The sequence below is a fragment of the Amblyomma mixtum genome, chromosome 7 (assembly GCF_055824585.1).
Source record: "Amblyomma mixtum isolate Tamu chromosome 7, ASM5582458v1, whole genome shotgun sequence".
Lineage (NCBI taxonomy): Eukaryota > Metazoa > Arthropoda > Arachnida > Ixodida > Ixodidae > Amblyomma > Amblyomma mixtum.
Window position 1 is genome coordinate 73,557,706 of NC_143018.1, and position 25,463 is coordinate 73,583,168.

At 46.0% G+C, this 25,463-nt stretch overlaps 1 protein-coding gene across 3 annotated transcripts in view; it reads left to right on the forward strand.

Annotated features, from left to right (window-relative positions):
• Positions 1-4,024: 4,024 nt before the first annotated feature.
• LOC149336514 (BSD domain-containing protein 1-like) overlaps positions 4,025-25,463 on the forward strand; it is a 28,204-nt gene continuing 6,765 nt past the window's right edge. For 2 of the 3 annotated variants that reach the window (XM_089552966.1, XM_089552968.1), the window contains exons 1-8: positions 4,025-4,061; positions 4,231-4,288; positions 11,353-11,469; positions 12,945-13,100; positions 15,031-15,141; positions 17,722-17,911; positions 18,567-18,841; positions 22,417-22,726. In XM_089552966.1, coding sequence (XP_089409092.1) covers positions 4,048-4,061; positions 4,231-4,288; positions 11,353-11,469; positions 12,945-13,100; positions 15,031-15,141; positions 17,722-17,911; positions 18,567-18,841; positions 22,417-22,726 — 1,231 coding nt within the window. In that variant the 5' untranslated portion in view covers positions 4,025-4,047. The remainder of the gene's footprint in view (positions 4,062-4,230; positions 4,289-11,352; positions 11,470-12,944; positions 13,101-15,030; positions 15,142-17,721; positions 17,912-18,566; positions 18,842-22,416; positions 22,727-25,463) is intronic. The other variant, XM_089552967.1, reaches the window with a different exon arrangement.

Below are 25,463 nucleotides of genomic sequence, written 5' to 3' on the forward strand. Positions count from 1 at the left end.
GGAGAATGCATCCAGGTTGGTATACCCAGGTGTTGTCTGTCGGGGCTAACGAAGTGATGCCCGGCTGCTGTACCCGCGTTACAGTAGGCGCGAGACGCGAAGGGACTTAATTGTACACGAAGACTTCAGCTGGCGAGATAATAATAATAATAATAATCATGTTTATTTTCACCACTTCATACAAGTGAGCGAAAAGAGGTGGCTGAAGTAAAAGCTGAAGTGAAGCCTCCGCAGCTTGACGACGCCTCAGCCACAGCAGCAGTGACATGGCGAAAGCAAGAACATGCGTTAGAAGGCATTTTCTGTTCAACAAGCCTATAAAGAGAAGTTTTGTCAGCATAAGGCGAGCAAGAAAGATTGCATTGCAAAAAAACAAAACAAAAAAACTGAAGGCAATATAAGCGTTACACAAACAGGTTCGCTATGTGCCTATGCGTTATTGTAATAATATCTATGTACTGGAAGTCAATATCGTTCAAAAGAGACCAAGAGAGATATTACTTACCTATTCTTCAAATGAACGCAATCATTACAAATTCCTCCATTTCGGCTTGCACTCATAGCCCACAGCGCATCTATGCAACATGCAAATCTCATGCCAGAAACATGATCCGCGCTTCTCCCATACCGCGGGATATGCGACACCCCAAGAGTTTTAATTACAAATGCCTGGCAAGTGCCACTGACCCCCTCCCCGATTTCACCTCGGCGTTATTTCTTGTTATGCTCGGTCGACATTCGGCAACTTATTCAGTGCACTAAGGTGCTGTAAAACTGCCAGCGCTACGTTCTGGCTTTTCTTTTTAGCGTCCTGGCCAAATTCGGCCTTTTCGATAGTTCCGTGCACTGGAGGGGTTGCTTAATTTGCCTGCATGCTTTCGAAAGCGGATGTATTTTCGCACGATGCAGCCAGATTTTGTCCAGTCACAGCGGGGAGGTCAGTTGCGCGCTTTCGAAATTATAAAATAACTTATATGGCTGTTACTAACGATCGGCTACAGATATCTGATTGCAACTAGGTACTTAACTCTACTAATTAAAAAAGTTTAAAAATTAGTTAATGAGGTTACTGCTTAAGACGATTTACCGGTTTTCTGGTGTCCGCCAACACTGGTAATACTATTCCGCAAAAGCCATATTTTTGCCCCAGAAAGCCTGTTTTCGGAATTTTTCGAAAGTGTTCGCATGCACCTCGGCAGGTTTAACCGTCTACAGAGAGACCAACAGACAAACACACAACGGCTAAATGCGTAGGATGGCCACCACTATAAGGGCCAGCGCACTAAAAAAAGAACACATTGTAATTTTGCATATATCAGTTCTTTATTGTTCTGACTTGTTGACAACACTCTTTCATCCTCACTTATTCTTCAGGATCACCTTCTTTATTGTATTTAATGTACGGATCCCTCGCATAGTTATCTAAAATTCTCGAATTCTGCCTTTATGAAATTGGCGCTGTAAAACGGAGGACGAGGAATGAATTATTTCGGAGTGTGGCATTATGACAATACGATTCTTACCTTTAAGGCGAAGGCCTTTAATGCCTTATCGTTGTCGACAGAAGCTTGTCCGCAGAATGTGGTCAGCAGAGGTGTCTCGCATTTCTAGTCAGATCTGAAAAAAATCTTTGTGCACGGTGGGATTCGAACCACCTTCCATCCGTTCCGCAGCCGAGCGTGCTAATGGCAACGCATATGTAGTTCTCCTTGTGCAGGACGCTGGAGAGTTTACAGAAAGGCGTCGAATCAGACGGATGCCTCTCAAGCGCCTTCCATTGTCTCCAGCATTTAAAATTCACACACAATTGCGTACTTAATTAACATCTTAACCACACATCAGTGACACAGGCAGCAACACCGCGCTAAAGGCTTTCGTCTCACCGCACTTTAGGTCAACAAAGTGCCCCCCCCCCCGAATTTTAGTAACGCATTTTTTTTCTCTGCAATGAAAACGTCGCAGGTCCGTGTGAAGACAGCGTGCTCTAAGGGCTGGCTCAGGGCTGCGAAGAACAGTAGGGCACACGTGCTTTCCTGAGGTCGCCATCTGCGGCCATCGGTGCGACCTCCAGCGGACAGAGACTCAGGGGTGGAGTGTCTTCGAAAAATAAAACGAACGGGTGAACTCGGTCTCGTTTTCATAGTCACTGTGGTCGGATACAACTCGCGAAAGCATCTACAAATTCCCTCAAAGGAGGACCAATAACGTCGGGTGGACGTCGGATGGACGTCGGATGGACGTCGGATGGACGTCAGGTGGACCAATAACATCCACCGGACGTTATTACCAGTGCCACAATAACTGCGCTATCATGGTCTTGGAAGTGTTGAAAACTTAATTCCTGTTTACGTGTTCTCCGTATTGCTGGCACTAGAAAACTAATTCGCAGTGACACTTAGTGGCTCTTCTTATATCTATAGTATGATACAAGTCAAGAAGGCAGCCGCAAATGCCCCTCACAGAGGCCGTCCAGCCAATGGCGTCGACCGATGGACATGCCGTTGCTGTTAGCCCCATTTCACACAGGCACTTGGCAGTCACCAACGATTTCACTCTAGGGTATTACAACGACGTCTTGGAAACAGGTCGACGCCGCTATTCGCCGCTTAGTTCTTGAGTTGTATCTGAGTGTGGTTATCGTGTAAACATCTATGTAACGTCTCTTATCAGATATTTTTTTCCCAGCAAAGCTCGGAGAACAACCTTTGAACGTGCCGGCGAACCGCTCTCAGTCAGGCAACGGACCAGACGAGGCTCCGCCGAGCGCGACCGAGTTCGCCGCGTAGCCGCAGCATGGTGCCGATTTCGTGAAAATCGCCAATGCTCTTGGGGCTTTCGATACCCCCGAGTGAGGGAAAATTGCAAACAGAACTATCTGAAAATCAAACTAGTTCCCATTCCAATTTCGTTCAGCTGTAAATTCCCATTAAATCTAACTGGAATGCCAATTGTAACAATGTTGGAAAAGTCCGAAAACCCATGGAGCCAATGGACTTTTTCAGCTGTGCTTGAAACGATAGTCCATCGACATAACGGCAATTGGCCTCCAAGCGCAGGCAGCGTTCCAGCCACTGTAGCAGCGTGCAGAGTCCGATGTCGCGGGCGCTCACAGCTATCCGTGATGATAAATAACATTGGAGCAGTGAAATAAAAATTCCTTAATTCACTGCCTTAATTTGTTATTTTCGCGATGCAAACTAGTGGTTTTCATTAGCTGATAATTAGCTCAAATATATACAGCTAATTAATACTTTTTACCACAGGGGCTTCACAACACAAATAACTTATTAGAACTGTTGATATTAAGCGCAAGGGACCTTCAAGGGCTTCAAGGTACATATCATTTTTCCTGTCGCGACACTGCAAGGATCGACGGATGTTCCCCGGGTGGTTCTACGTGGGATTTAAATTTTGCGGGCTGGTCGATTGTGACTCATTCTTGGATGAGATCGATAGACGAACGCGGCGGTAGGCAAAGCATGTTGCAGGAGAGAAAAAAGAAATAAAAAACTTGGCGATTACTGCGGCGACCCGCATTGGAGCGGGTCGCAATGTACTATATCGACGTCCAAGGTTATTTTGATCTCTAAGTGCACCGCGCATGCCAGACCTAAAGGCACACCTCACCCTGCAAGCTTAGGCCGATCATGAAAATACTAAAAAAATGCTTGATGGGTTAATGAAAATTAGAAAATTGGTCTTTCGGAAAAAAAATGGCGCAGTATCTGCCTCACATATCTTGGTGGACACCTGAACCGGGCCGTAAGGGAAGGGATGAAAGAAAAACTTAAAAAACAGTGCCCTTTTGCGCCAAGATAACGAAACCGAAACTAGTAAATCGAGTGTACCTTCTCAAGCTTCTGTTTATAAACACTAAACCTAATGACAACACATATTTTACGTATACAACTAACATTAAAATTATATTAATAATAGCGTATATTAAAAATATTTTGTAAAGGTATTTTATGTTGCAGTTTCGGTTTTCTGTTTGTAAACTTCAACCACACGAGCGTTCTCTGTCGCTGTCATCGCAAACATGTAAAGATGGCCGAGGGCACGTAAGTCTCCGCGATTTGTGAAAATCGCATTGCACCTCTTTTTTACAGTGTCTGCGATGCGAAATAACATTCACTTTTCCCTTCTGAACATTTCATGACCTCGAAGCGTTGATCTTTTGGCTGTGTGCAGCGCGTTAACCTACTGTTGCCATCATTTTTCTTTGCGCAGCAACCCGGACGAAGGAACGCCGTGGTGGAATAGTTGGTTGCAGACAGCAAAAGACAAGGTAAGACATACATTGCACGCCACAACATTGCCTTGCCAGGCCTATGAGTGAGTTAAAAAGCGATCGAGGTTGCGCTTGCGAATAGCGTTACGCAACCGGCATCCACTACTTGGCAGAGGCGCGGCGAGCACGCTGGCCCAGAGCTACGGTGTGCTGTGTGTGGCCTGCGCTTTGGATCGCTATCGACGGATTTTTAGCGCCTCATACCCCTCCCCCCACCCCCCTCAACTCCCGTTTGGCTTTTTCATCTTGATTAGACTGCATATCTGGTGCATAATCTTGTTGCGAAAGCCACACTAGTCGTAACCAGCGGCGTTCTATTGAAGACATTTAGCGTTCGTTGCACCCAGGCCAAGCGAGCGAACCGTTTCCTGGCGTCGTCATTTTTGTGTTTTGGAAGCGAACACGGGCCACAGGCACTGTCTCTGGCGTCGCGAATGTCGCCACTCTTCGAGCACACTCTTGGCGTCGTGTACGAGGAGTTGACATTCTGTAATTCGCAACTGTCGCTAACAGCGGAGGACCGACTCTCGGCAACGTGCTGATCGTGTTAAGAGTCGCTAGGTTTCTGATCACGCTTGCACGCTGCCGACCTGCATGCAGACACGTGCGGAACCTAAAAATAATGTTTATGTTGTCATGTTAGGTCAGAATATTCGTGCTCTGACCATGCTACTTCTTGATAACCCCTATCGTAAACGAATAATCGTAGTTTGGACTTCTTTGCAGCTATGCTTCGGAGGGGTGATCGCGACTGTGAACAGCTATCGAACAGTCGCGAAGCTAGGAAGGATGTTTGCTTCGCCTGCGAGCCCCTGTCTATAACTCCGGATATGCGCCGTGATTCGGCCCTCGCACACCTGGCAAAAGTGTTCACGACGGTATCGAGACACGGCTAATCGCTATCGTCGAAATAAACATGCAAGAGCGGCCGGACGTGATGTTTGATCACGCCTCTATGCAAATTCGCCCGCTGTTTCTAGGGTTGAACTCGCTCGCCGATTACACATTGTCGCGCTGCCCTGCGCCGAGCGATTACTCATCCGGTGTCTGGACCTGCCAGGCGCGCCGGGTATGTTGGCCAACTGCGAACCGTTTCTCGTGTCGCGACGCTTTTACGGGTCGACCCAGCTGTTGCGGTCGAGGCCGCGTTTTTTTTTTCCCTTTTGCTTCTTTTGTTTCGTAATAGTTTTCATTTCTTGCATGATTCGTCGCCTTGGCCCTCTGGCTGTTGAGACCACCGGGTCACGTGTTTGTAGAGTTTGCGACTGTACTGGAGTTAAAGATAATAAAAAAAGACAGTAAAAAGGGGAGGTGAAGTTGAAGATACATGCATTCAGCGGGTTTCGCAGATATGCTGTCTCTGCGCGTAGTTGCGGTACCTCGTCTTTCTTTTTTTTTCCTATTCACTTTCTCATGCTGCTGTAACTTTGATAAGAGGGCTGCCGCCAAGCATGCCCTTCAAGACTTCTACAGCAGTAAGCTTTAAGTCGAGGTTATCAAGCCTGCTGTCTGGAGAGCTTTGCACACACAACTGTCTGGAGGGCTGCTGGAATAAAGGTGTTGCAAGCGCTCGTGTGATGTACAGAGACTGGTATTGTTCTGTGGTTACTTTCAGCCGTTATTTTTTATTGAATCTCTGAATCCTTTGTACCCTGAACTTCTTCGCGTCAGTCATGAATTTGCACTTGCTGACATGGGAGAAGATGATTTAACGGGAATCATAGGAAATGGAAAGGATAAGTGAGGCTGGGGGGTTAGTGGCTGTTTATGGTTTACCTGGTTGTCTCATTACTAATGTTTGTGCTTACGAGACCACTGCTGCAGTCCCCGTGCTCCTGCATAAATAATTGGTTACATCTATTTAATAAAGCTGGAACAGTACATTAGCTCTATGAAGTTCTTTGGCAGTGTAAACAACTGTTTACTTAACTTCAGTTAGGTACATAGCATCTTTTTCCTTGAATGCAGGCTTTTTTGCATTAAAGAAAAAATTCTGGATGTCTGATCGCAAACGAGTCAAAATATGTTGCGTCAAAGAAAGAATCATGACAGCCTTTGATGAAGAACAGTTAGGTTAAGCTAAATATTATGGAGTGAAATGCAAGGAATGTGGCTGGGAGGAAAAGCTGTGGCATGTTAAGCATGCTTAACTGGAGCAGGGGTGTCACTTACTTTGTAGAGCTGAAAGAAAAATGTTTCTTGCTGAAAAATTTGCACATTCGTGCCTATCTGTTGCACGCTCTGGAGTCCATTAGTTCAAACTCGCTGCGCTCGCTCGGTGGTTAGGGCACTCGGCTATTGAGCAGCTGCGTTTCGATGGAGGTGAAATGCAAAGGCTCCCTAGTGCCTGTTCGTTGTCTTTGCATGTTAAAGAACCCCCCCCCCCCCCCCAAAGATGGCTTGTACTAAGGGCTGGAAAAGGAAGGAGATTGGCCTTTGTCTCCTGAAGGCTGGAGGACCAAAGTGCAAATTTCGTTCCGCGGCAGTATTTAACGGCAAGTTAAATTAATCCGGAGTCCTCCGCTACGGTGTCCCTCAAAGGCCGTTTGCTGCTTCAGGATGTTAAAACACACAATTTACAATTTTATTTTCAAACTCTTCTGATTTTTTAGATGAGATGGGATTAATGGCTGAGAAAGATAATAGAGTGCTTGAGGATGGCGCTTATGAACGGTTGTGCATGATAGCAAATTTGTTCTTAGTGGTACAGCAGCATTAAAGAGTGTGATGAGCATTAAAGAGCAGTGATTTCTTCGTTTCATGCCAATTTTGCAGTCTTCATTTCACAAATAAGCATAATCGAACACAGTAAATAATATCCCACGAAGCAGTGAGTGGGGTAGCATGTCGTTTGCCATGTTTGTGCAGACACATTTTGCCACCAGTAGTAACATCAGTTTGGTTTTTTATTTTCACAATTTCAAGCATTGTGTGCATTTTTGTGCATTAACCCGATAAGTAATGGCATTTTGATGATCCTGTTTTTCATCAATTATTACACTTTTTTATGAAATTTCGCACATCTTTGAAAAAAATCGCCCGCTAGTATTTTGCACTGTAAAGCTAACAAGTTGTTTTTTTTTTAAGGCTTGACTGCACTATTTAGGGAAGATACTTCGTTTTGTCGGAAACTAAAAATGGCATACCGAAGGATTACTCTACCTCTTTGAAAATGAGGGTGACTGGTTCATCTAATTTCAGCCTAGTTACATAAGCAGCTAAAACTGCCGTTCAGCTCAGCAACAGTTCAGCTTTCTGGCTGCCATTGAACTGAACTTCAGCTGAGCGCATAGGTCACTTTTCCTGAAACTCAGTTCTGCCTTTTTATCATGTGATCAAGCCATTTGCAGCCCATTAATGAGCAGAAATAGGTGCGCATTTTGTTATGTTTAGTTTCAGGCTCTCATTTTATATCACGTTTGTCTAAAGTGCAATTTCTGTGCCTGCTTTGTGTGCACTGCAGCTGCATACTTCACAGAGGACACTCAGCATATGTATGCTTAGTTTTAATGCTTAACCGCAGTTTTTTTAATGTCACTTTGCATACAGGTGTTGCTGTACACATATGTTTAGTGCAGACTTTAGTCTGCACTAGCCAGGACAGCAAGCTTTCGTGTGATTTGCAAACATGTGGCTGCAGTAAATGGCGTGTATTTGGTTGGCATGGCAGTTGACCTTTTAAGCTGGCACGCTCTTCTCAGTTAAACTGAACTGCAGTTTAGAGGTCAACGGCAGTACGTGCTGCCATCTAACACCGCTTAACTCTCATTCATCTGAATTGAGCTGTCATTAAAGGTGCGTATGCAACAGGGGTATTACTGTATGTTGGTTAGGGCTATAGGCACGACTATCTTATCTGCACTCATTCATTGCTGGCATGAGCGGGAGGAGGTTATTTGCATGTCAAGCGCTACCATACATTGGTACTGTGTATGGGTAGGGCCCTTTGTTTTTGTTTTTTTTCAGAATTTGGTGGGTTATAGATCAGGTGACATTTTATAAATTAAAATTAGGGTACGGATTTAGTTATTTAGCAAAAATTTTCCTAATTCGGGTTTTTTATGGTCCCCGCTTTGCAGCAAAGGACAATTTACTTTAACAAGGTGGATGCTAGGCTGAAGCGTCAACTTTTGAACTGCTGTGCTAATTTTGATAAAAATTTCTGGAATGGTTTATCTTCTTGACATTAGCCTATATTCTGAATTTCATTATCGTAGCGCAAACAGAAAACGCTTATATATTGTCATATAGATCAGTTAGGTTGCTCAGTTTGGGATTACTATCATTTCAAAAATAGTGAGGATATATTAATTGTTTGGGATTAGATACCTTCGAGGTGGTTTACAGTTCAGGATAAGGCTATAGTTGCGTGTTTTTTATGTTATTTCTGCAAAAGTGTCATCACTTTAAAAACTAATTTTATTTTTTTCTGTTATTATATCTCAGATACATTTTTTTTGTGTTAGAAAAAAACTAGAAACCTAGAAAGTACGTCTTCTTATTCCTGACAAAATTTCAGTCTAGACATCACCTTTAATTGAAAGCAGCTTTTCGCGAAATAGTTTGGAAATGATAGTTTTCCTAACGGTTTCGTTTTCCCAAAAAGTGCAAAGTTAAGTGAAAAAAATGCGTTCAAAGATTTCAATACATGCTATTCAAAAGTGCCTGCTGCTTAATTTGGGCCCACCTATTCCAACACGACGCTGCTCTGTGGCAATTGCTCCATGTTTTCTCTTTTTTCTTCAGCTTTAAAGCTGTCCAGTGCGCTTCTCTGCGCTCGTGAAATGCTTTCCTTGGCTGCTTGGTCGGTTGGAAAGATAAACAAATAACCAGTGTCGAACAGAGCTAAAACTAGGTCTGGCCTAGTGATATTCCGAGTGGCCCGAAAAAAGCTTTGGAAGGTCGCGTGCTGTGTTTCCGCCAGTTGAGGCTTGTGTTTCAGTTTGCCAGCCATGCACAGTTGCCATGGTCAAAAAGATGCCTCTTTTTCTCATTTTTCTTTAGTAGTCTGGTGTAGTCTCGATAGAAGGTCTCCCATGACTAAAAAGCACTAAAATAAACTTTCTAACGTAGACATTCACTTTGGGTTCGTTTTCTTGCCGCTGTGCGGCCAAGTCTTGAAAAAAAGTGTCCATAGGCACTTTAGACACTGGACACACAGCACCATGTCATGAAAAGAAGTCATTATCTTCGTTTCAGCTGCTCAGATAGCTGCCAAAGTTGGTGAGAAGTTTATTAAATCAGGAATCCAACATGGCACAAATTTAAAAATAATTTTTTTTTGGCAAAAGTCGTATTTTAGCCCCGCATCCCCCCTTAAGTGCTCGTTTCTGTGCAGGGCACAGAATACCTTATTTTTTTGCTCAGTGTTTCACAAACACTAAAATGACAAGTTGCACAGAAAAAAACTGCTACCAAATTTGATTTTTTTCTCATCTATTACAATTATTTCGTTGCATAAACTATCAATCTTGTATTCAACACTTCGCATGCATGCAAGACTTACCTGCCTTGTACGTACACTGCGAAAACAGTAAATACGCATCACAGTGGCTGTTTTAGACGAGCAAGAACCCTGGAGTAGGATGTCGTTATTATGGAAAGCGCTTGATACATAACACCGAATAAATGCCTGGTCAGCACCCGTTTTTTGGCGTCCCGCTTCTCAGAGTTACTTTTCGAACGTATCCACAAATTACGCCACTTATGAATAACAAGCCCATTAAGAGAGGTTTAAGATCGCCAGTTGAACAAATAGTCCTCCGGAACGAGCCCCTCATTTCCTTGCCCTTGTGTGTTCTCTAGAATGGATATATTCCGGGAGAAATCTGGTTTAACCTGATTTTTTAAGAGATGTGTTTGGGGTGGGGGGCAAGAATCTATTTTACCCGAAAATGGAAAGGCTCTGTGCATGAGTAAAGGTTCTTCCCATTTTGCATCGCAGAATAGGACTGGCTGAAAGCCCTCTCATCGTAGGGCGGAACATGCGCGGATTGAAAGTTAAGATGAGCACTTGGCACTGTTGTACATGTCTTAACTTTCAGTGTATGTCTGTTATGCCTAATCTTGTATCTATGACTAAATACGACATGTGAACGCTCCCCTGCTTTTCTTAGAAATCTTACATGTGCACTTCATGTAACTGTAGCATTGTAATGCCTTTAATTTAATGGTGTATTACATTTCTTCCATCTAGCAAACACCAGTGTAAAGATGCTAAGGGTTCAGAAGTGTCATCCAACATTTCAGTTTTATAGCATTGCAGGATGAAGAGGTACTCCTTTCTGAGTTAAGGATGTAATGAGATCAGTACTGCTGTTATTATTATGTGATAACTGTGGTGTGCAGAAACATAACTGTTGCAGAGGGAGGTTGCGAAGTAAAACTTGGTTTGGTTTGGTTTGGTTTGGTTTGGTTTATAGCGGTTTAACGTCCCAAAGCGACTAAGGCTATTTAGGCCGCTGCGGTGGCTCAGCGGTTATGGTGCTCGGCTGCTGACCCGAAAGACGCGGGTTCGATCCCGGCCGCGGCGGCTGGAATTTCTTTGGAGGAGAAATTCTAGAGGCCCGTGTACTGTGCGATGTCAGTGCACGTTAAAGAACCCCAGGTGGTCGAAATTTCCGGAGCCCTCCACTACGGCGTCTCTCACAGCCTTAGTCGCTTTGGGACGTTAAACCCCATAAACCAAACCAAACCATCAAGCTATTTGGGATGCCGTAGTGAAGGGCTTCGGAAATTTGGACCACTTGGAGTTCTTTAATATGCACTGACATCGTACATTACACGGGCCTCCAGAATTTCGCCTCCATCGCAATTCGACTGCCACAGCCAGGATCGAATCCCCGTCTTTCAGGTCAGCAGCCGAGCGCCATAACCAATGAGGCACACTGTCGCTTTTTGCAGTTAATTTATTTTTTGTGCGATGAAAGTGGGCAGTTATTTGGGGATAAAAATCTTGTTCAGTATTGTTTGAAGGGGTTGTTTTGTCAGTGTTCAGGGCTTCGTCTGGGATTTGAGGAGCGAAGAGGTTGTTAATGTTGTGCCCTGACATCCTTGTGCAGTCATCCACAGCGTACGAGTTCTTCAAGCGGGACCTGACGGAGTTCTCAAGCACAGTCCAGCAGGACACGGCACAGGCGGTCTCTTCGACGGCAGCCTTTGTGCGGGATAAGCTCAAGGTCAGCAGGCATGGCACCTGTAAAGGGACCAGGAGATGGTCTCTCTCTGTCTTTTTTTTAAGGCGGAAGCCTTTAATGCCTCATCGTCGTAAGCAGGAGTTGTTGACAGAAATGTCACGCTCTTCAATTGGTCGAAACGGTCGTGACGTCAGAGTGCACGAATTTCAAACGGGGCCAATTGTACTTTGGCTAGTAACCACGCAGCCAATTAAAGGGGTCGTATAGTGATGCGCCAAGTAAGTGGGAATGAGGTTAGTTAATTACCTAATCACCCAATTAGCCTAATTAACCTTTGTAATCAGGCCAGATAAATAAATAAAACTGAGTAGAAAATTGGTCGAGTTCGGGAATCGAACCCCGGTCCCCGAAGTGCGAGACGAGCACGCTACCACTCGGCCATGCCAGCTCAATGGTTTGGAATGAACAAAGGCGCGTCTAGTCTTCGTTCACTCCCATCTTCCTCCCTTCCTGTTACCATGAGGCTCAGGTGTCCACCCAGGTATGAGGTTCACGTGTCCACCGAGGTATGCGAGGCAGATACATTTCCTCAAAAACCGATTTACCGATGAGCAAGGTGTAGAACCCAACGGATGATGGCGTTCTGTGGACTCCCTGGCAGCGTTGCAAGACGCTGTCGCGTTTCACTCTTAGAGGCGAAGCTTAAATCTTAACAACACATCAGTGACACAAGCAGCAACACTGTGCTTAAGACTTTCGCCTCACCGCACTTTAGGTGAACAAAGTGCCCCCCTGAATTTTCTGGATCTTGTGGCAGTCTGGCTTCAGTGTTAAAATGGAGTAAAATAGCGAAGTAACGACCCTTTTCCAAAGCAAACATTTGATAACGTCAGCACTTTATGTGTGTGTTATTTGCCCTCTGTTGCTCGGCAGAGCTCAGTGGTTGAGTTGTTGTGGCAGGATCTGCTTTTTTTACTCTTTGTTTTATATTCAATCTTCCATCTCCCAAGTTTCTTGCACCATTGTGAAGGCTTGGGCGATCTGAGCCAACCAGAACGGCGTGCGCTGCGAAATGTGTTCCTCCGGGCCTCTCGCCCCCGCGACTAGTGGCGCCATCTCTGGGTAGGAAAGAGTACCATTGTCCAGCTGCTGAACACTCGGCTAATGCCATGTTTACGACTGGTGACATACCACTTCGCAGCACATTGCTGTGTACGTGCCAACTTTCTCTGCTAATTTTGCTAATGAATGAAAGGCTCGCTGTGGTTTTCAAACACCACCCTTAACTACCTTTTCAATTACTGCAATAGTTGCCCGAAAAATAGTCTCAATGCCGCACAAAAAATTTGAGGGACTATTTGCTTTCTCCCTTGGCCGTGATTGGAAGAGAGAGCTCTACCTTTCTCAAGCGCTGCTAACGACTTGTGAGGTGAAGTATCAATGTGCAGTAGTGGCCTGTAAATGCACATTACCTGCCTGTTACTCACTTGATCACCTGTCTGCATTAACGTGTCCAGCTGGATGGGGAGAATTCGGTGACATCCAAAGCCAAGGAGGGGCTGACCTCTCTGATCGGGAGCATCAGTGAGGCCCTGTCACCCACCTGGGACCCGGCCGACGACGAGCTGTCCGTCATCCACGACAATGAAGTGCACCCTGTGGACCGCTGGCAGGTGAGTGTGCCGTGAAAATATCCTTTCTTTTTAGCATCACAGTGGCCTTGGCGTTTGCAGCGAAGCGCTTGAAACGGGCCCAGATCCCAGGGGTTGCATTGTGGCTTTGATCCTAGTGCACTTTGATTTCCAGGATTGCGCATTGGCTGGCCGAATCAATCAGGGTGGTTGCTCTGGCTGATTGGATGCCAGAAATGTAGTTAACCGTGTATGCCTATTTCCCTGTGTTGTAAAAAGTCTAGGTGTACGTTGAAGAACCCCAGGTGGTCGAAATTTCCGGAGCCCTCCACTACGGTGTCCCTCATAGCCTGAGTCGCTTTGGGACGTTAAACCTCCATAAACCATAAACCATGCAAAAAGCCTGGAGATGTATCTCTTGGTTGCGTGTGCCCGTGAGTGATGGTGGCAGCTCCTGTTACTAGACTGCTACAAATTACTAGTTGGATAAACTATAGGTTGATGTATGGGAGGATTACTGCCAGTGCGTCGTCACTGTCTCACTTTCGCTGCGGATGCTTTATGACTTGTAATTCACCAAAAAGTCATTCCTAAACTTTCAGTTTATATTGTCATCATTGGCGTGCTGGATGTGTTAGTGATGCCAGAAATGCACATCACGAGCTTGAAATGAGATGCGAAGCTGTGGCTCAAAGGAACACCTGCACTGTTGTTGCTAAGCGCAATCATTGCTTTGTTTGGCGCGCCCGAGTTAACAGCTGCTTCCGCTGCCTGCCTTTGTTGTGGCGGACGTCTCTGGTAGTCGTTCAGTAATCGTTTAGTCGCACAAAAGCTGATGCCCAAGTTACAAGTGAGCCTTCTGTGTTGTGCTAGTTTTGCAGGGAAGCCCTGCTGTTTCAGCCCTGTGTCAGCTTTGTTACTGCAGCGTCATTTGCGCTGTGCATATTGTGCATCATGTTTGTGAAATTTGTGGTTTGTGCTGGAGCACTTCGTTGGGATGTTCTGAGCATTCCACAAAGTGCCACTCGTTATTTCGTGAAAACGTTGCATTGGCGTGTGGACCACTTGGCATTTTTTAGATAAAGTCCGACAGGACAGGTTGGCAGTAGTGTTGCAGGTGCATTTCTGTTCATGCCTTGTAGTGCGTAGGTGATGCTCACATCTGCTGGTGACCAGTTAGGCCTCCACTTAGTACAGCCTGATAGTGGGGCCGCTTAGGATTGAAGACTCAGGTTTTAGGGTTCCTTTTGTGGCTGATGCACATCGGCAACCTGTCTGCATAGTATTTTTGTTTAATTTTTCTGGTTTACCCTTATTATAGCTTGCTGATTCTGACTTAGGTTTTACATTATTATTTACGTTCTGTGAGTGAGTTTCATTTGTGTGTGCTCTGGTTGAAAGGAAAGCAAACTTTTCATGGCTCCCTTGTTGTGTAAGTTGTTTGCCACCATTCCTATACCAGCCGTGTGAGTGTGGATTACAGCCACACTTGTATACTTCTATCTATACTCACACTCAGCTTTGCCACTGCTGAATTTATCTCATGAGCTGGAATCTGTGTACTTGATGAAAGGATTTTCTTTTTTCAAGTGTGGCCGCCGCAGTGACTCAGTGGTTGTGGTGTTAGGCTGCTGGCCCGAAAGGCGCGGGTTCGATCCCCGGCCACGGCGGTTGAATTTCTACGAAGGAGAAATTCTAGAGGCCCGTGTGCTGTGCGGTGTCAGTGCACGTTAGAGAACCCCAGGTGGTCGAAATTTCTGGAGCCCTTCACTACGGCGTCTCTCATAGCCTGTGTCACTTTGGGTTATTAAGCCTTATAAACCAAACCTTTTTTCAAGTGCGACTCGCTGTCGGAAGCTCATGGCTGCTATCACTTGCTGTCACTTGCCTGTGATATTGTTGTGGGGCTGCATGGAATTACCAGTACCGGTACGTTGTACAGATGGTGACGGTGGCTTGCCAACCTTTGCAGGCATGCCTGCACTCAATTCTGGTGGATCGCAACACTTACTGCCACGAGCCGGACTCACCGCCAGAGGTGTACGAGACCTGGCTGGAGACCTTCAACATGAACGACCACAAGGTCAGCCGAGTGAAATCGTGTTTTTCTTGCCTTGAACGAGGTCACCTCGTCGTTAGCTTGGTTGGTTGGTTCAGTCCTAGAGAAGCACCAAGGCCTTCTCCTTACGAGCTCCAAGTACCTTTGTGAAAGCTGGAGCCAAATTATACCAGTAAATTTCATTGCCATATCACTTCAGTTGACCCCGTGCTTCCCCTGACTGTCATTTCCTTTCGTTGAGGTTCCTGTGATTTGTGGGAGTACCTTGGGTTTTCTCAGGATTGTGAAAATGAATCCTAGGGAATAGTAATAGCCGCAGATTTTCTCAGCAAGTTGAGAGGTGAATTTCTGATGTGAATATTTTAAGCGGGTCGCATGAGGAACACGATTAGTTGAACGGAGTTAGGCATGAACTGTGGTTTTGAATTGACTTCCGAGTGTTGATAAAAGATTTATGGCCCAGGTCCCATCTGAGCAAGCTCATACTAGCAATTTAAGAGCTTCACTAGGTATCAGTTTTAGTAATGAATGTGCCTTCAAAAAGTTACCAAGCATCTAAGCGTGCTGTTAGTGCTGTCAACATTGTAATCAACATGCATTTGCCAGGTCAAGTCGCTAGCCATGTTAATCCTGCAAAACACAGGTGGGACACATGGGTGCTAGTTTGAAGGAGCACTGTAGGGGGTGCAAAGTCTAGCTCGAATGAAGGGGTAGCAGTACCTCATGACAGGAGATACGGTTGTCCTTACGAAGAATGTAGGCTGCATAAGTCAGCAAATTACATAAAAGTGAAAGGAGTAATGCAACACCGTTCACAAATTCTGGTTAACTGCACCCACTGAAGTGAATTCCTTGCTGATTGTGATTTGGTAGTCACTTTTGCATGCAACAGTGTTTTGATGGGCGGGTGTAGTGAAAATAGGAAGTGCTGCGGTGGCTGCCTATTCTGCAAGGACGTGAAGTGACTGCATGCCACACAGTTCGGCTGCGCAAGGCTGTTTCATGTGGAAACTTTTGAAGCGCAAGCCAAGCACAGGCTCTGCTGCAGCGTCATTTGCGTTCTTTTTATATGCTGGGACCAGTGTCTGGAGAGTTCAGCTCCCCAGCATGAATATTGGTGCACAGTATACGGTCGCCGACCGTTTTTTTTGGACTCGGCGGGACCTGGAAAATGGTCCGAATAATCGAACGGTCAGAAAAATCGACGAACTTAAAAAATAAACTTTTCTGCAATAAACCAGCTTTCTAAAGCGCGAAAATCGCTGCTCCCCGTGTTCTGCCTACAAGCGATAATATTAGACGCTATCTGAGTCGTAGCCATGCCTTCTTTATGTCCCCACCTTATCACATCATGATACCAGATAGTGCGACGCGGCTGCAGTCACGCCGCAAATGAATGCACTCGCTACGCGAAGCAAGAACTGCCAGTTTACATGGGGCAATGGCACTCGCAAAGATCGAGGGGTAACCCACGGGAAGACGCAAGCAGAAGCGAGCACCTCCAAATGCAGTCCCTCCACCTCCCCCCGTCTAACGCGTTTGCTGCCCTGCACCGCGGGGTGCGTCGTCCAAGCTGCGACGGACGCTGCAGCTATCCCGCTGTCCCGTTTTCAATGCGATCGTGCGCTCTTTGTAGGCCATCTCGATGGCAATGGAAAGCATCTCATTATCTCGAATGGCAACGATGGAGAACAAATGGCCAAGCCCATTCAAGCCAGTCTGACTGCGCCCGCCGAGCCGATTCCATTTAAATCCAAGATGGTGCCTCTCACATTGGCGGGGAATGGGTTGGTTGTGACAGCGGTGCCCGCTCGTGTCTATATTAGGCCGAAGTAACGAACTTTCGGTTGAAAAACTATAACCACAATATTGATGGCGCCTATTTTAGTCGGAAATTTCGAACTTTTAGACTTCACAAAGTCCGAAATATTGGTCGTGAAAATGCGCACGTTCTTATGAGGTGTGCGACGGTTCCTCAGCGAAGTCCGAATTGTCGCACTGGTCCGAATTATTGGAGTCCGAAATATCTGTCGGCTACTGTATATGCTGGGACCAGTGTCTAGAGAGGTCAGCTCCGCAGCATGAAATTTAGTGCACAGTATATTGTGGTGCCATCTCTTGCTAAATATGCGGCTACAGCAGTTTTCCCTGATTTGCAAGAGCTCGGGAGCTTACACTGCATGAAAATGTTGACACTGCCCGTAGTGGGAGGCGGGGGGGAAGTAATTTTGAGGATTTTTGTCTGCGGTTTTGTCAGCAAAACGGTCATCTTTTTACACAAAAAATGGTATTAGTGTCTCTGAAGTGCAGTATCAGTCTGTTGTACCTTCTTGTGTCCCTTAATGTTTCCCTTTAGTGTCCCATAAGGCCTACTGCTGTAGTATTTAGGTGGTTGCTGACAGAGTTGGGTGTAAGGCCGAGCATAATTGTTCTGCTGCACAGCTGTGATGCTGAGTAGCGCACGTTCAGGTCATGGCTCTGGTGCAGCGATGTTGAAGAGAGCACAGGTGTTACTCGGCTAAGTGCAGGAGGTGCGGACTTCGCTGGGTGACGCCTCCCGAGCAGCGGCTGATGTCACCCTGCTTGCGTTGAACAATGGTGCAGGACGAGATTGCGGAGATCCTGCTCAACCATGCGGAGGTGCAGGGCCTCTACGATGAGCTGGTGCCGAACGCGGTGTCGCACGAGGAGTTTTGGCAGCGCTACTTCTTCCGCGCCTTCCAGCTGTGGCAGGCCGAGGAGGAGCTGGTCAACAGCGTGCAGCAGTCGAGCGAGCGCCTCTCCATCAGCGGCGGTCAGTCGTCTCCTCCACCTGCTTCGCTTGATTGCAGTGGTTATAGCTGCGCGGTGCTTTTTTGTTGTGGTTTTTCTAGTTTTCGTGCGTAGTGAAGGCAGAGGGCAAGCACGGTAGCAAGTGCTTGGCTTGACAAGCAAGCAATTCCCCAAAGTCTTCATATTGCTTGTTTGATGGGTGGGAACAAAAAGTTAGTCAGTTAGTCAAGACATGGTGAAGCAGACATGTCGAGAAGGCCGCAGAGAAACAAACGCTGGTACAACTTGGCTTGGCCATAGGTACCTGAGCGTGATGCTGAGGAGGTAGAACTGCTGATATCATCATAGTGCACACCAAGCCTGCTGATACATGTGGCACTTGGTGCGACGTAACTGCTCTGTTGTGAGTGTGTTAAATTTCTAAATAATAAACTCGAGGCAACCAGCACACTTGTTCACTTGATGTGGTTGTTCAGTTAGGTGAGGAACGGCCTTGGCTCTAAGAGCTGCCTGCAGTGGGTCCATTGAAGAGTGGACTTTTAGGACATGGCATTGACGTCACCTTGTTTCAGGTTCGGACAGATCTCGTATGTCTGCTTTTTTACCACTCAAAGGAACACTGTAGGATTCGTTTGCAACTGGTGCAACTGGTGAGAGTGTGTGACTTCCACCCACAGTGGACTCTGACCACCTGCTGGAGACACTGGCGGCCAGCCCCGGTGGTGCTCGGCTGGGTTCCCGGCCAATGGTGGTGCCTCCCAACACGCCCAACGCCCCATCAGCCGAGCAGAGCGGCTCCAACTCGCCCCAGCCAGCCAAGGCGACGCCCACCCCTGCAGGAGATGCTGGCTGTGATGTCATGGGGCCCCTGACACCTGAGGAGAGGGAAGAGGAAGAAGGGGGCGAGGAGCAAAACAGGACACTGCCCAACAACCCCGGCAAGGTATCACTGGTGGTGGCCACACTCTCTGTTTCTGCCTTTAACAGCCCTGATGAGCTGCACTTGTGATGTCGGCAGGGGAGGCAGGTTTTATCGCCATCCCCTTTGAATCTGGGTGTGTAGCCATTTTAAGGACAATGCAGCGAGCTACGGAATGATAGGTGTAACGTTAAGAGACCGGAAGCGGGCACAGTGGGTGAGGGAACAAACGCAGATAAATGACATCCTAGTCGAAAACAAGAAGTGGGGCTTGGGCAGGGCATGTAATGCGAAGACAAGATAACCGCTGGTTCTTAAGGGTAACGGAGTGGATTCTCCAAGAGAAGGCAAGCGTTGCAGGGGGTGGCAGAAAGTTAGGTGGGCGGATGAGATTAAGAAGTTTGCAGGGATACGGTGGCCGCAGCTGGCAAAGGACAGGGTTATATGGAGAGGCATGGGAGAGGTCTTTGCCCTGCAGTGGGCGTAGTCAGGCTGATGATGATGATGTGTAGCCATTTTTAGTGTTGAATTATTGTATAATGCTGCGCTGTACAAAAATGACCACCTGAATTTCGGGGGGATGACCTACGTGCAGAGTCGTCCTATTTACAGGGTCTAATTTAGATTTGACCGAGCCGTGGGTGTACATGCCACTTGCAAGTGCCTGTTCCCGGCAAGATGTATCAAGGGCCATTTGTCGAAGAGCATTTGAATGCAGATCAGTTCCTCTAATGAAAATTCAAATTGTGCACTGTTTGCCTCGATTTCTCGCGCTGGCGGTTGCTTTCCTTGAGGAAGTGTAGATAGACGGTGCAAGAGCAAACTTCCAGCAACCTCCGGAGCGTGTGCGGTGTCGATATCCAAAACTGCAGGATCGTTGGAAGTTCGGTTTTCTGCTAGTCAGCTAGGCCACACACAAGTATGTCAAGCAAGATGGGGCGCCGTTTTATTGCCTACAACTGCTGGTTTTGCGATTGTATTATGCATCTCATGTGCTGCAATGTCATCCCATGGGGAAGTACATAAAGGGTGCAGCTGTGGGTGTGCACATCGACTTGTGTAGTAAAGCCCCGCTGTTACATTCCCGGGTGCTGCATTTTCGTAAGCTGGTCGTGTCCAATTGAGCTTCCATAGATGCCCGTGCAATACAAACTCAGCTGTTGCATCGCAACTGTATTGGCGTTCCCGCATGTTATGCAATAGCGCTTTACTGTGTGCTGGAAATTTGACAGCCTACGTATGTTTGGCGCATGCGGAAAGGTGACGGCGCACAGGCCAAAGCGGGGCCCGACTTCATCGATTCTTGATTGATGCCACACGGGCTTATGGTTGGCGTGAATCTGTTGGTGTAGTTCCATTGCTGCTCTGGCGCAAGTGGAAACGACTGATGGCGCAATAACAAAACCACCGCACGGTAGACGAGGTGTGGGCAGCGCTGTACGGGGTGCGGTAGTACGGGTTGGCTCTGAGGCATGTTTCTGTCATGCACATTTTCCTTGCTGCCTGCGGCTTAAAAACACAATTTCTAGGTTCCAGTAGATGATGATATGGGTTTAAGGGGGGAACGAGGGTCTTAAAACTAACTTTGTTATTTATGGCTAGAATCTCATGAAGTTTTGCACACATATCCATTTTTCTCGTCTGATTCCAAATATGCAATCATAATTGAGCTGGTGGTCTTAGATTTTACAAAGTCTAGAATGTAATTAGGTAATTTCTTACGCAGCTTTAATGAACTTTCTCATTGCATTTTGTTGCCTTTATTTACATGAATTGATAGCCACAGGGTTCCCATACCCGATGACATTCTTACTTTTTCTCTAAAGGCATGTCATCCTGATATACTACATCGAGAATAAAAGGTCGCACTATTTTACACTGCAACTCGTTAAGCTAATTGTAAATTGCTTTTTATACATGGCCTAAACAAAAAAAGTAAGAATGTCATCGTGTATGGGAATTCGCTGGCTATTAATTCATGTAATTAAAAGCAACGAAATGCAGTGAGAAAGTTCATTAAAGCTGCGTAAGAAATTGCCTAATTACACTCTAGAACTTAAGATAACTTTTGATCTGAGACCACCAGCTGAGTTATGATTACGTATTTGGAATCAGAAAAGAAAAATGCATCTGTGTGCAAAATTTCATGAGATTCTAGCCACAAATAAAAAGGTCAGTTTTAAAACCGTCGTCCCCTCTTAAAGCGGGTGCCGCGAAAGCAGTTCAGAAGCACCCATGCATGCCCAACTTAGCCTGCCCTACGTGCTCCCGCTTTCTTCGCTATTGTGTCGCTTTTGCCGACAGCTGCCAAGGGCTTTTAGGACATTCTGCACGTGTGAATGATCATGAGCCCAAACTAGAAGTGAAAAAATGAAAATCTGCCGACAGTGATGTGCATTTTTTTTCACACTCGCTTCCATACTAGTACTATGTTTCCAGGCTGGTACCTTTGTGTTTTCGCAGTCCTGTGAATTACGTAGCAGTGGGGTTCTCTAAAATTGTATGGATTGTCCTCAGTCTCCATTTAATTAAGGGGGGAAGAGGGTCTTAGATACAAATTTTTATTTATGAAGCCACAACTATAAAATCTTCAACAAACATGCATTTTTGCATGCCGATTCCAAATACGTAATTTAATTTTATATACAAGTCCTTGTGCACTTATGCAATATGTTAGGTAACCTTTGCCGAGAGTTTGAAAGAAATTCTACTGCAGGGAACTTTTTAGATTGCATGCCATTGGTTTCTCTTGACATCAAGCTATGCAGTAAGGGTAAAATTATCATCCTGTCTATTATAGAAGGTGAGTTATAGGATTTTGAAGTCATCAGTTTCTTCCCGTTTGTGAAGTGGCAAATTCAAAACCCTGTAACTCAACTTTTATGATAGGCAGGATAATAATTTTGCCCTTATTGCATTGTTTGATGTCAAGACAAGCCAATGGCGTGCGTCCTAGCAAGTTTCCTGCAGCAAAATTTATTGAAAGCTCTTGGCAAAAAGTTACATAACATATTACATAAGTGCACAAGGACTTGTTTCACATAAGATTAAATTACTTATTTGGAATCAGCACGCAAAAATACATGTTTCTTGACGAATCCATTATTGTGATTTCATTAACAAAAATTTTTTTCTAAGACCAGCTGCGTTTCTAAGACAGATGCGTTTTTCTTTTCTGATTCCAAATACGTAATCAGAACTGAGCTGGTGGTCTTAGATCAAAAGTTATCTTAAGTTCTAGAGTATAATTAGGCAGTTTCTTACGCAGCTTTAATGAACTTTCTCACTGCATTTCGTTGCTTTTAATTACATGAATTAATAGCCAGCGAATTCCCATACCCGATGACATTCTTACTTTCTTTGTTTAGTCCATGTATAGAAAGCAATTTACAATTAGCTTAATAAGTTTCAGTGTCAAATAGTGCGACCTTTTACTCTCGACGTAGTATATCAGGATGACATGCCTTAGAGAAAAACGAAGAATGTCATCGGGTATGGGAACTCTGTGGCTATCAATAACCATTTCCTCTTCCGCTTCCTGCGCTAACATCATCACTCCATCTATGGGTCTTTGCGCCATCATTAATCTTGCTGCACAACCAACGCAGGTGCTCGAGGCGAAGGAGTCGCCACCCGTTTCAGCTGCGGCAGTTCTGGCTGCCAAGCTCTCGTCGCGAGTCAAGGCTGCCGTCGCAGCTGCCGACGACACGGCTTCGGAAGAGAACTCTTCTGGAGCGACAGCGATTGACTCTACCGAGTCAAGGTCACAGCCGGCCGAGGCTGGCGGGGCCGAAGAACGACTTGCTGCGGCACCTTCGGCGGCTGCGGAAGCCAAGAAAACAGCGGCACTTTCGCCGGGGGGAACATCGGGAGAGGCAAGCAATAAGGGCCCTGGCTCCGAGTCATCGAGCGGAAAAGGTGAGGGAATTGCTCGTGCCTGATCCACCTTTGTGGTGATGGCTGTTTGTGCACAGACTCCTTCCTGCCGTTGGTGGATGAGTGCTGAATTGCTTTGGCTGTCTAGGAAAGCAGTTGCATTGTTTTTAACCTTGGGGGGGGCTGTTGGAAGGCGAGAAAATGGAACGGTGGGAGGGTTGCGGTTTTGTGTGCCAGCAGTATCTTGTGTTGTTACTTCATCAAAGCTTTTGGCGTGGCTTTAGAGAGCTGTGTCAGTTCATTTCAATTCAGTTTATTTTCCTTAAAGGCCCCCTTGTATCGGGGTATTACATAGGGAAGCTTATGAAACTCAGTCAGCAAAAAAAAAAGGTGGGGGGGGGGGATGGATTTTGTTGGTGTCTTTGCATGCAATCTAGACTAAATACATGAAACCTAATTCTGAATGTGCAAATAGTACAGTGCAGCATTAAATCTCGGTCAGTGTGTGCCTCGTATGCAAAATTTTTTTTTTTTTTTTTCATTATAGTTGCGTTTCGTGAAGTTCTTACAGCGATTGTACTCATAATTGGATATGTAAGGGGGGGGGGGGGGGGGCACTGTTATACGAGGCAGAAAGGAAGCAGCTTGGATTAGCAAACAAATTCAGGAATAGTGTCCTAGATGAATTCAAGAGGAGGAAGCGGATATGGGTATGGGGGACCAGTAATCTGCAATTGGCATCTTCATCACTGGAACACAGCAGTCTACTGATGCAAGTCGACATCAGTTTTTCGTCTGTGCGTGTCCCTTTAACACCATCTGCCGTAAGGCACGCACATTTCTCGGTGACTATTAAAGAATGTGTTGTGGCAGCATGTGCTCATGTTGATACCCCCCCCCCCAAAAAAAAAAAAAAAAATCCATCGGCTTTCGGCCTCAGTGAGCATACTGTGGGACTAGGGCATTGGAAACAAAAAAGCATCAACCTCTCTGTTCAGGGCTTCCTGAATTAGGCTTTCGGTCACACTGTTGTTATTAGCAGGACTTTCCCTAGTTTGCACTTCATGTTAAAGTGTAAGTGTAGTGCTAATTTTTGCACTGCCTTCAGCACAAGCTGAAGAGGAATCTAACGCGATTCCTCTGAAGCAATATTTCTGAAGTTGCCCTTATAGCTGCAGGGTAAAGGAGGGTATTTGTCGGGCCCCCCTCCACGTACGGTCAGGTGTGTTGATTACGTGGAGACCACCGTGCCATGTATTCGGTTGGACCACCCCTGGTAAGGGTTTCATTTGTGCATGATGTTGTGCAAGCGTTGGCGCCATGCTGCCGCGATGCTTGTCATCAGTCGGTTGTGAGTGTGTGAGGCTGTGGGTGGGTAGTGTCACTCGTGCCCGCAAACTGAGTTGTTGCCATCTTCTCGACAACGCTTGCCTTTAAGTTAGTTCCTTTAAGTTAGTTCCTTTAAGTGCTCCTTTCCTTTTGGATCAGACAGCCTGGTTTTTCTTTCCTTTGTTTGCTTGGCACTGTTTCTGCATTTCCTTTCGCTTCAATTCTGTTCTCGGAACTTCCCAATTGTGGCTTTTCCTCATTTAGGCGCGTACTAATTGCTGCCTGCATTGTAGAAGGTACAAGTGGTGTTTAGTTAAACCTACACATTGCAGTCTTGCTTTTTCTTCCTTTTTCCTTCGATTTTCTCTACCGTAGTGCTGTGCCTTTTTGTTAACATAACTGTTGTTCTTTTCTCTCTCTCTCTCTTTTTTTTTGTTCTGTTTTGGGCAGCTTTTGAATCTTCTACGGCACCTTTCTGCATCGCGTCAGTTATGCCTACCTTATCTAGCCTGTTGTCTTTAAGGTTATTCATTTAGTGAAAAAAGCCTGCCGTGCTTTTCCTGTGCCTGCATTGTCTTCAGTCTTCACAATGCTGCCTTAATGGGGCACAGTTTGCATATCGATTGGGAGAACAGTGGGAAAAGAAGCAATATCACGAAATTCGGCTCTTTGGGCAAGGTTACATAAGAGGTGGGAAATTTTGGCACTGGTCATGCCCGGCCAAGGAAACTGATTTTCCTATTGGTGCCTGTTTCATTGGTTATGCTTAGGCTTGTTTGTTTGGCCCACGTAATATGTTCTGCCCCGTGTAATAAAGGCACCCCCGAAATTTGTGCTGATTTGACAAGACAGTGCATTCATTATACAAGTGAATACAGCTGGCATCAGTTCCTCTTGGGCATGCTATACACTCATGGTAGTTGCCACATCCTTCAAGCTGGTCGTTCTCATCTTTCTCTTGTTTCGGTTTCTACACAGTAATGCTACTTGACATCTCCAGGTAGACTCCCGTCAAGTCAGCCTTGAGGGCACGATGAAAAGTTAATCATCCTATCAGAAGCTCGTCTTATCATGAGTGCCGCCAAAACAAGACGTGTGAACACGCTGGCTGTGTACAGACATGTTACAGAAAGCATGGAGCGAAATGGGCTTGCTGCGAGGTGACAGTTGCAAAGAGCATTATATTTGGGCTATGGATGATGGAAAGCGATGGTTGCCGGGCCATGAGTGGTGCAGTAGTATGTAGCAGTCTGCTACCATGCCGAGGTGGTGCAGTGCCGGGCTAGTTGAAAACATGGGGCCCATCATCTGCTGGAAGCTGCTATGTGCACCAGGTATCTCTGCCGCACAAAGTGTGGGGGTAGACTTGGGGCTTTACTTGAACCACCGTACCGAATAGTCTCCCTCTCTCTCTTTTTTCCCCCCTTTCTTTGATAATGCTGTGCAGTTC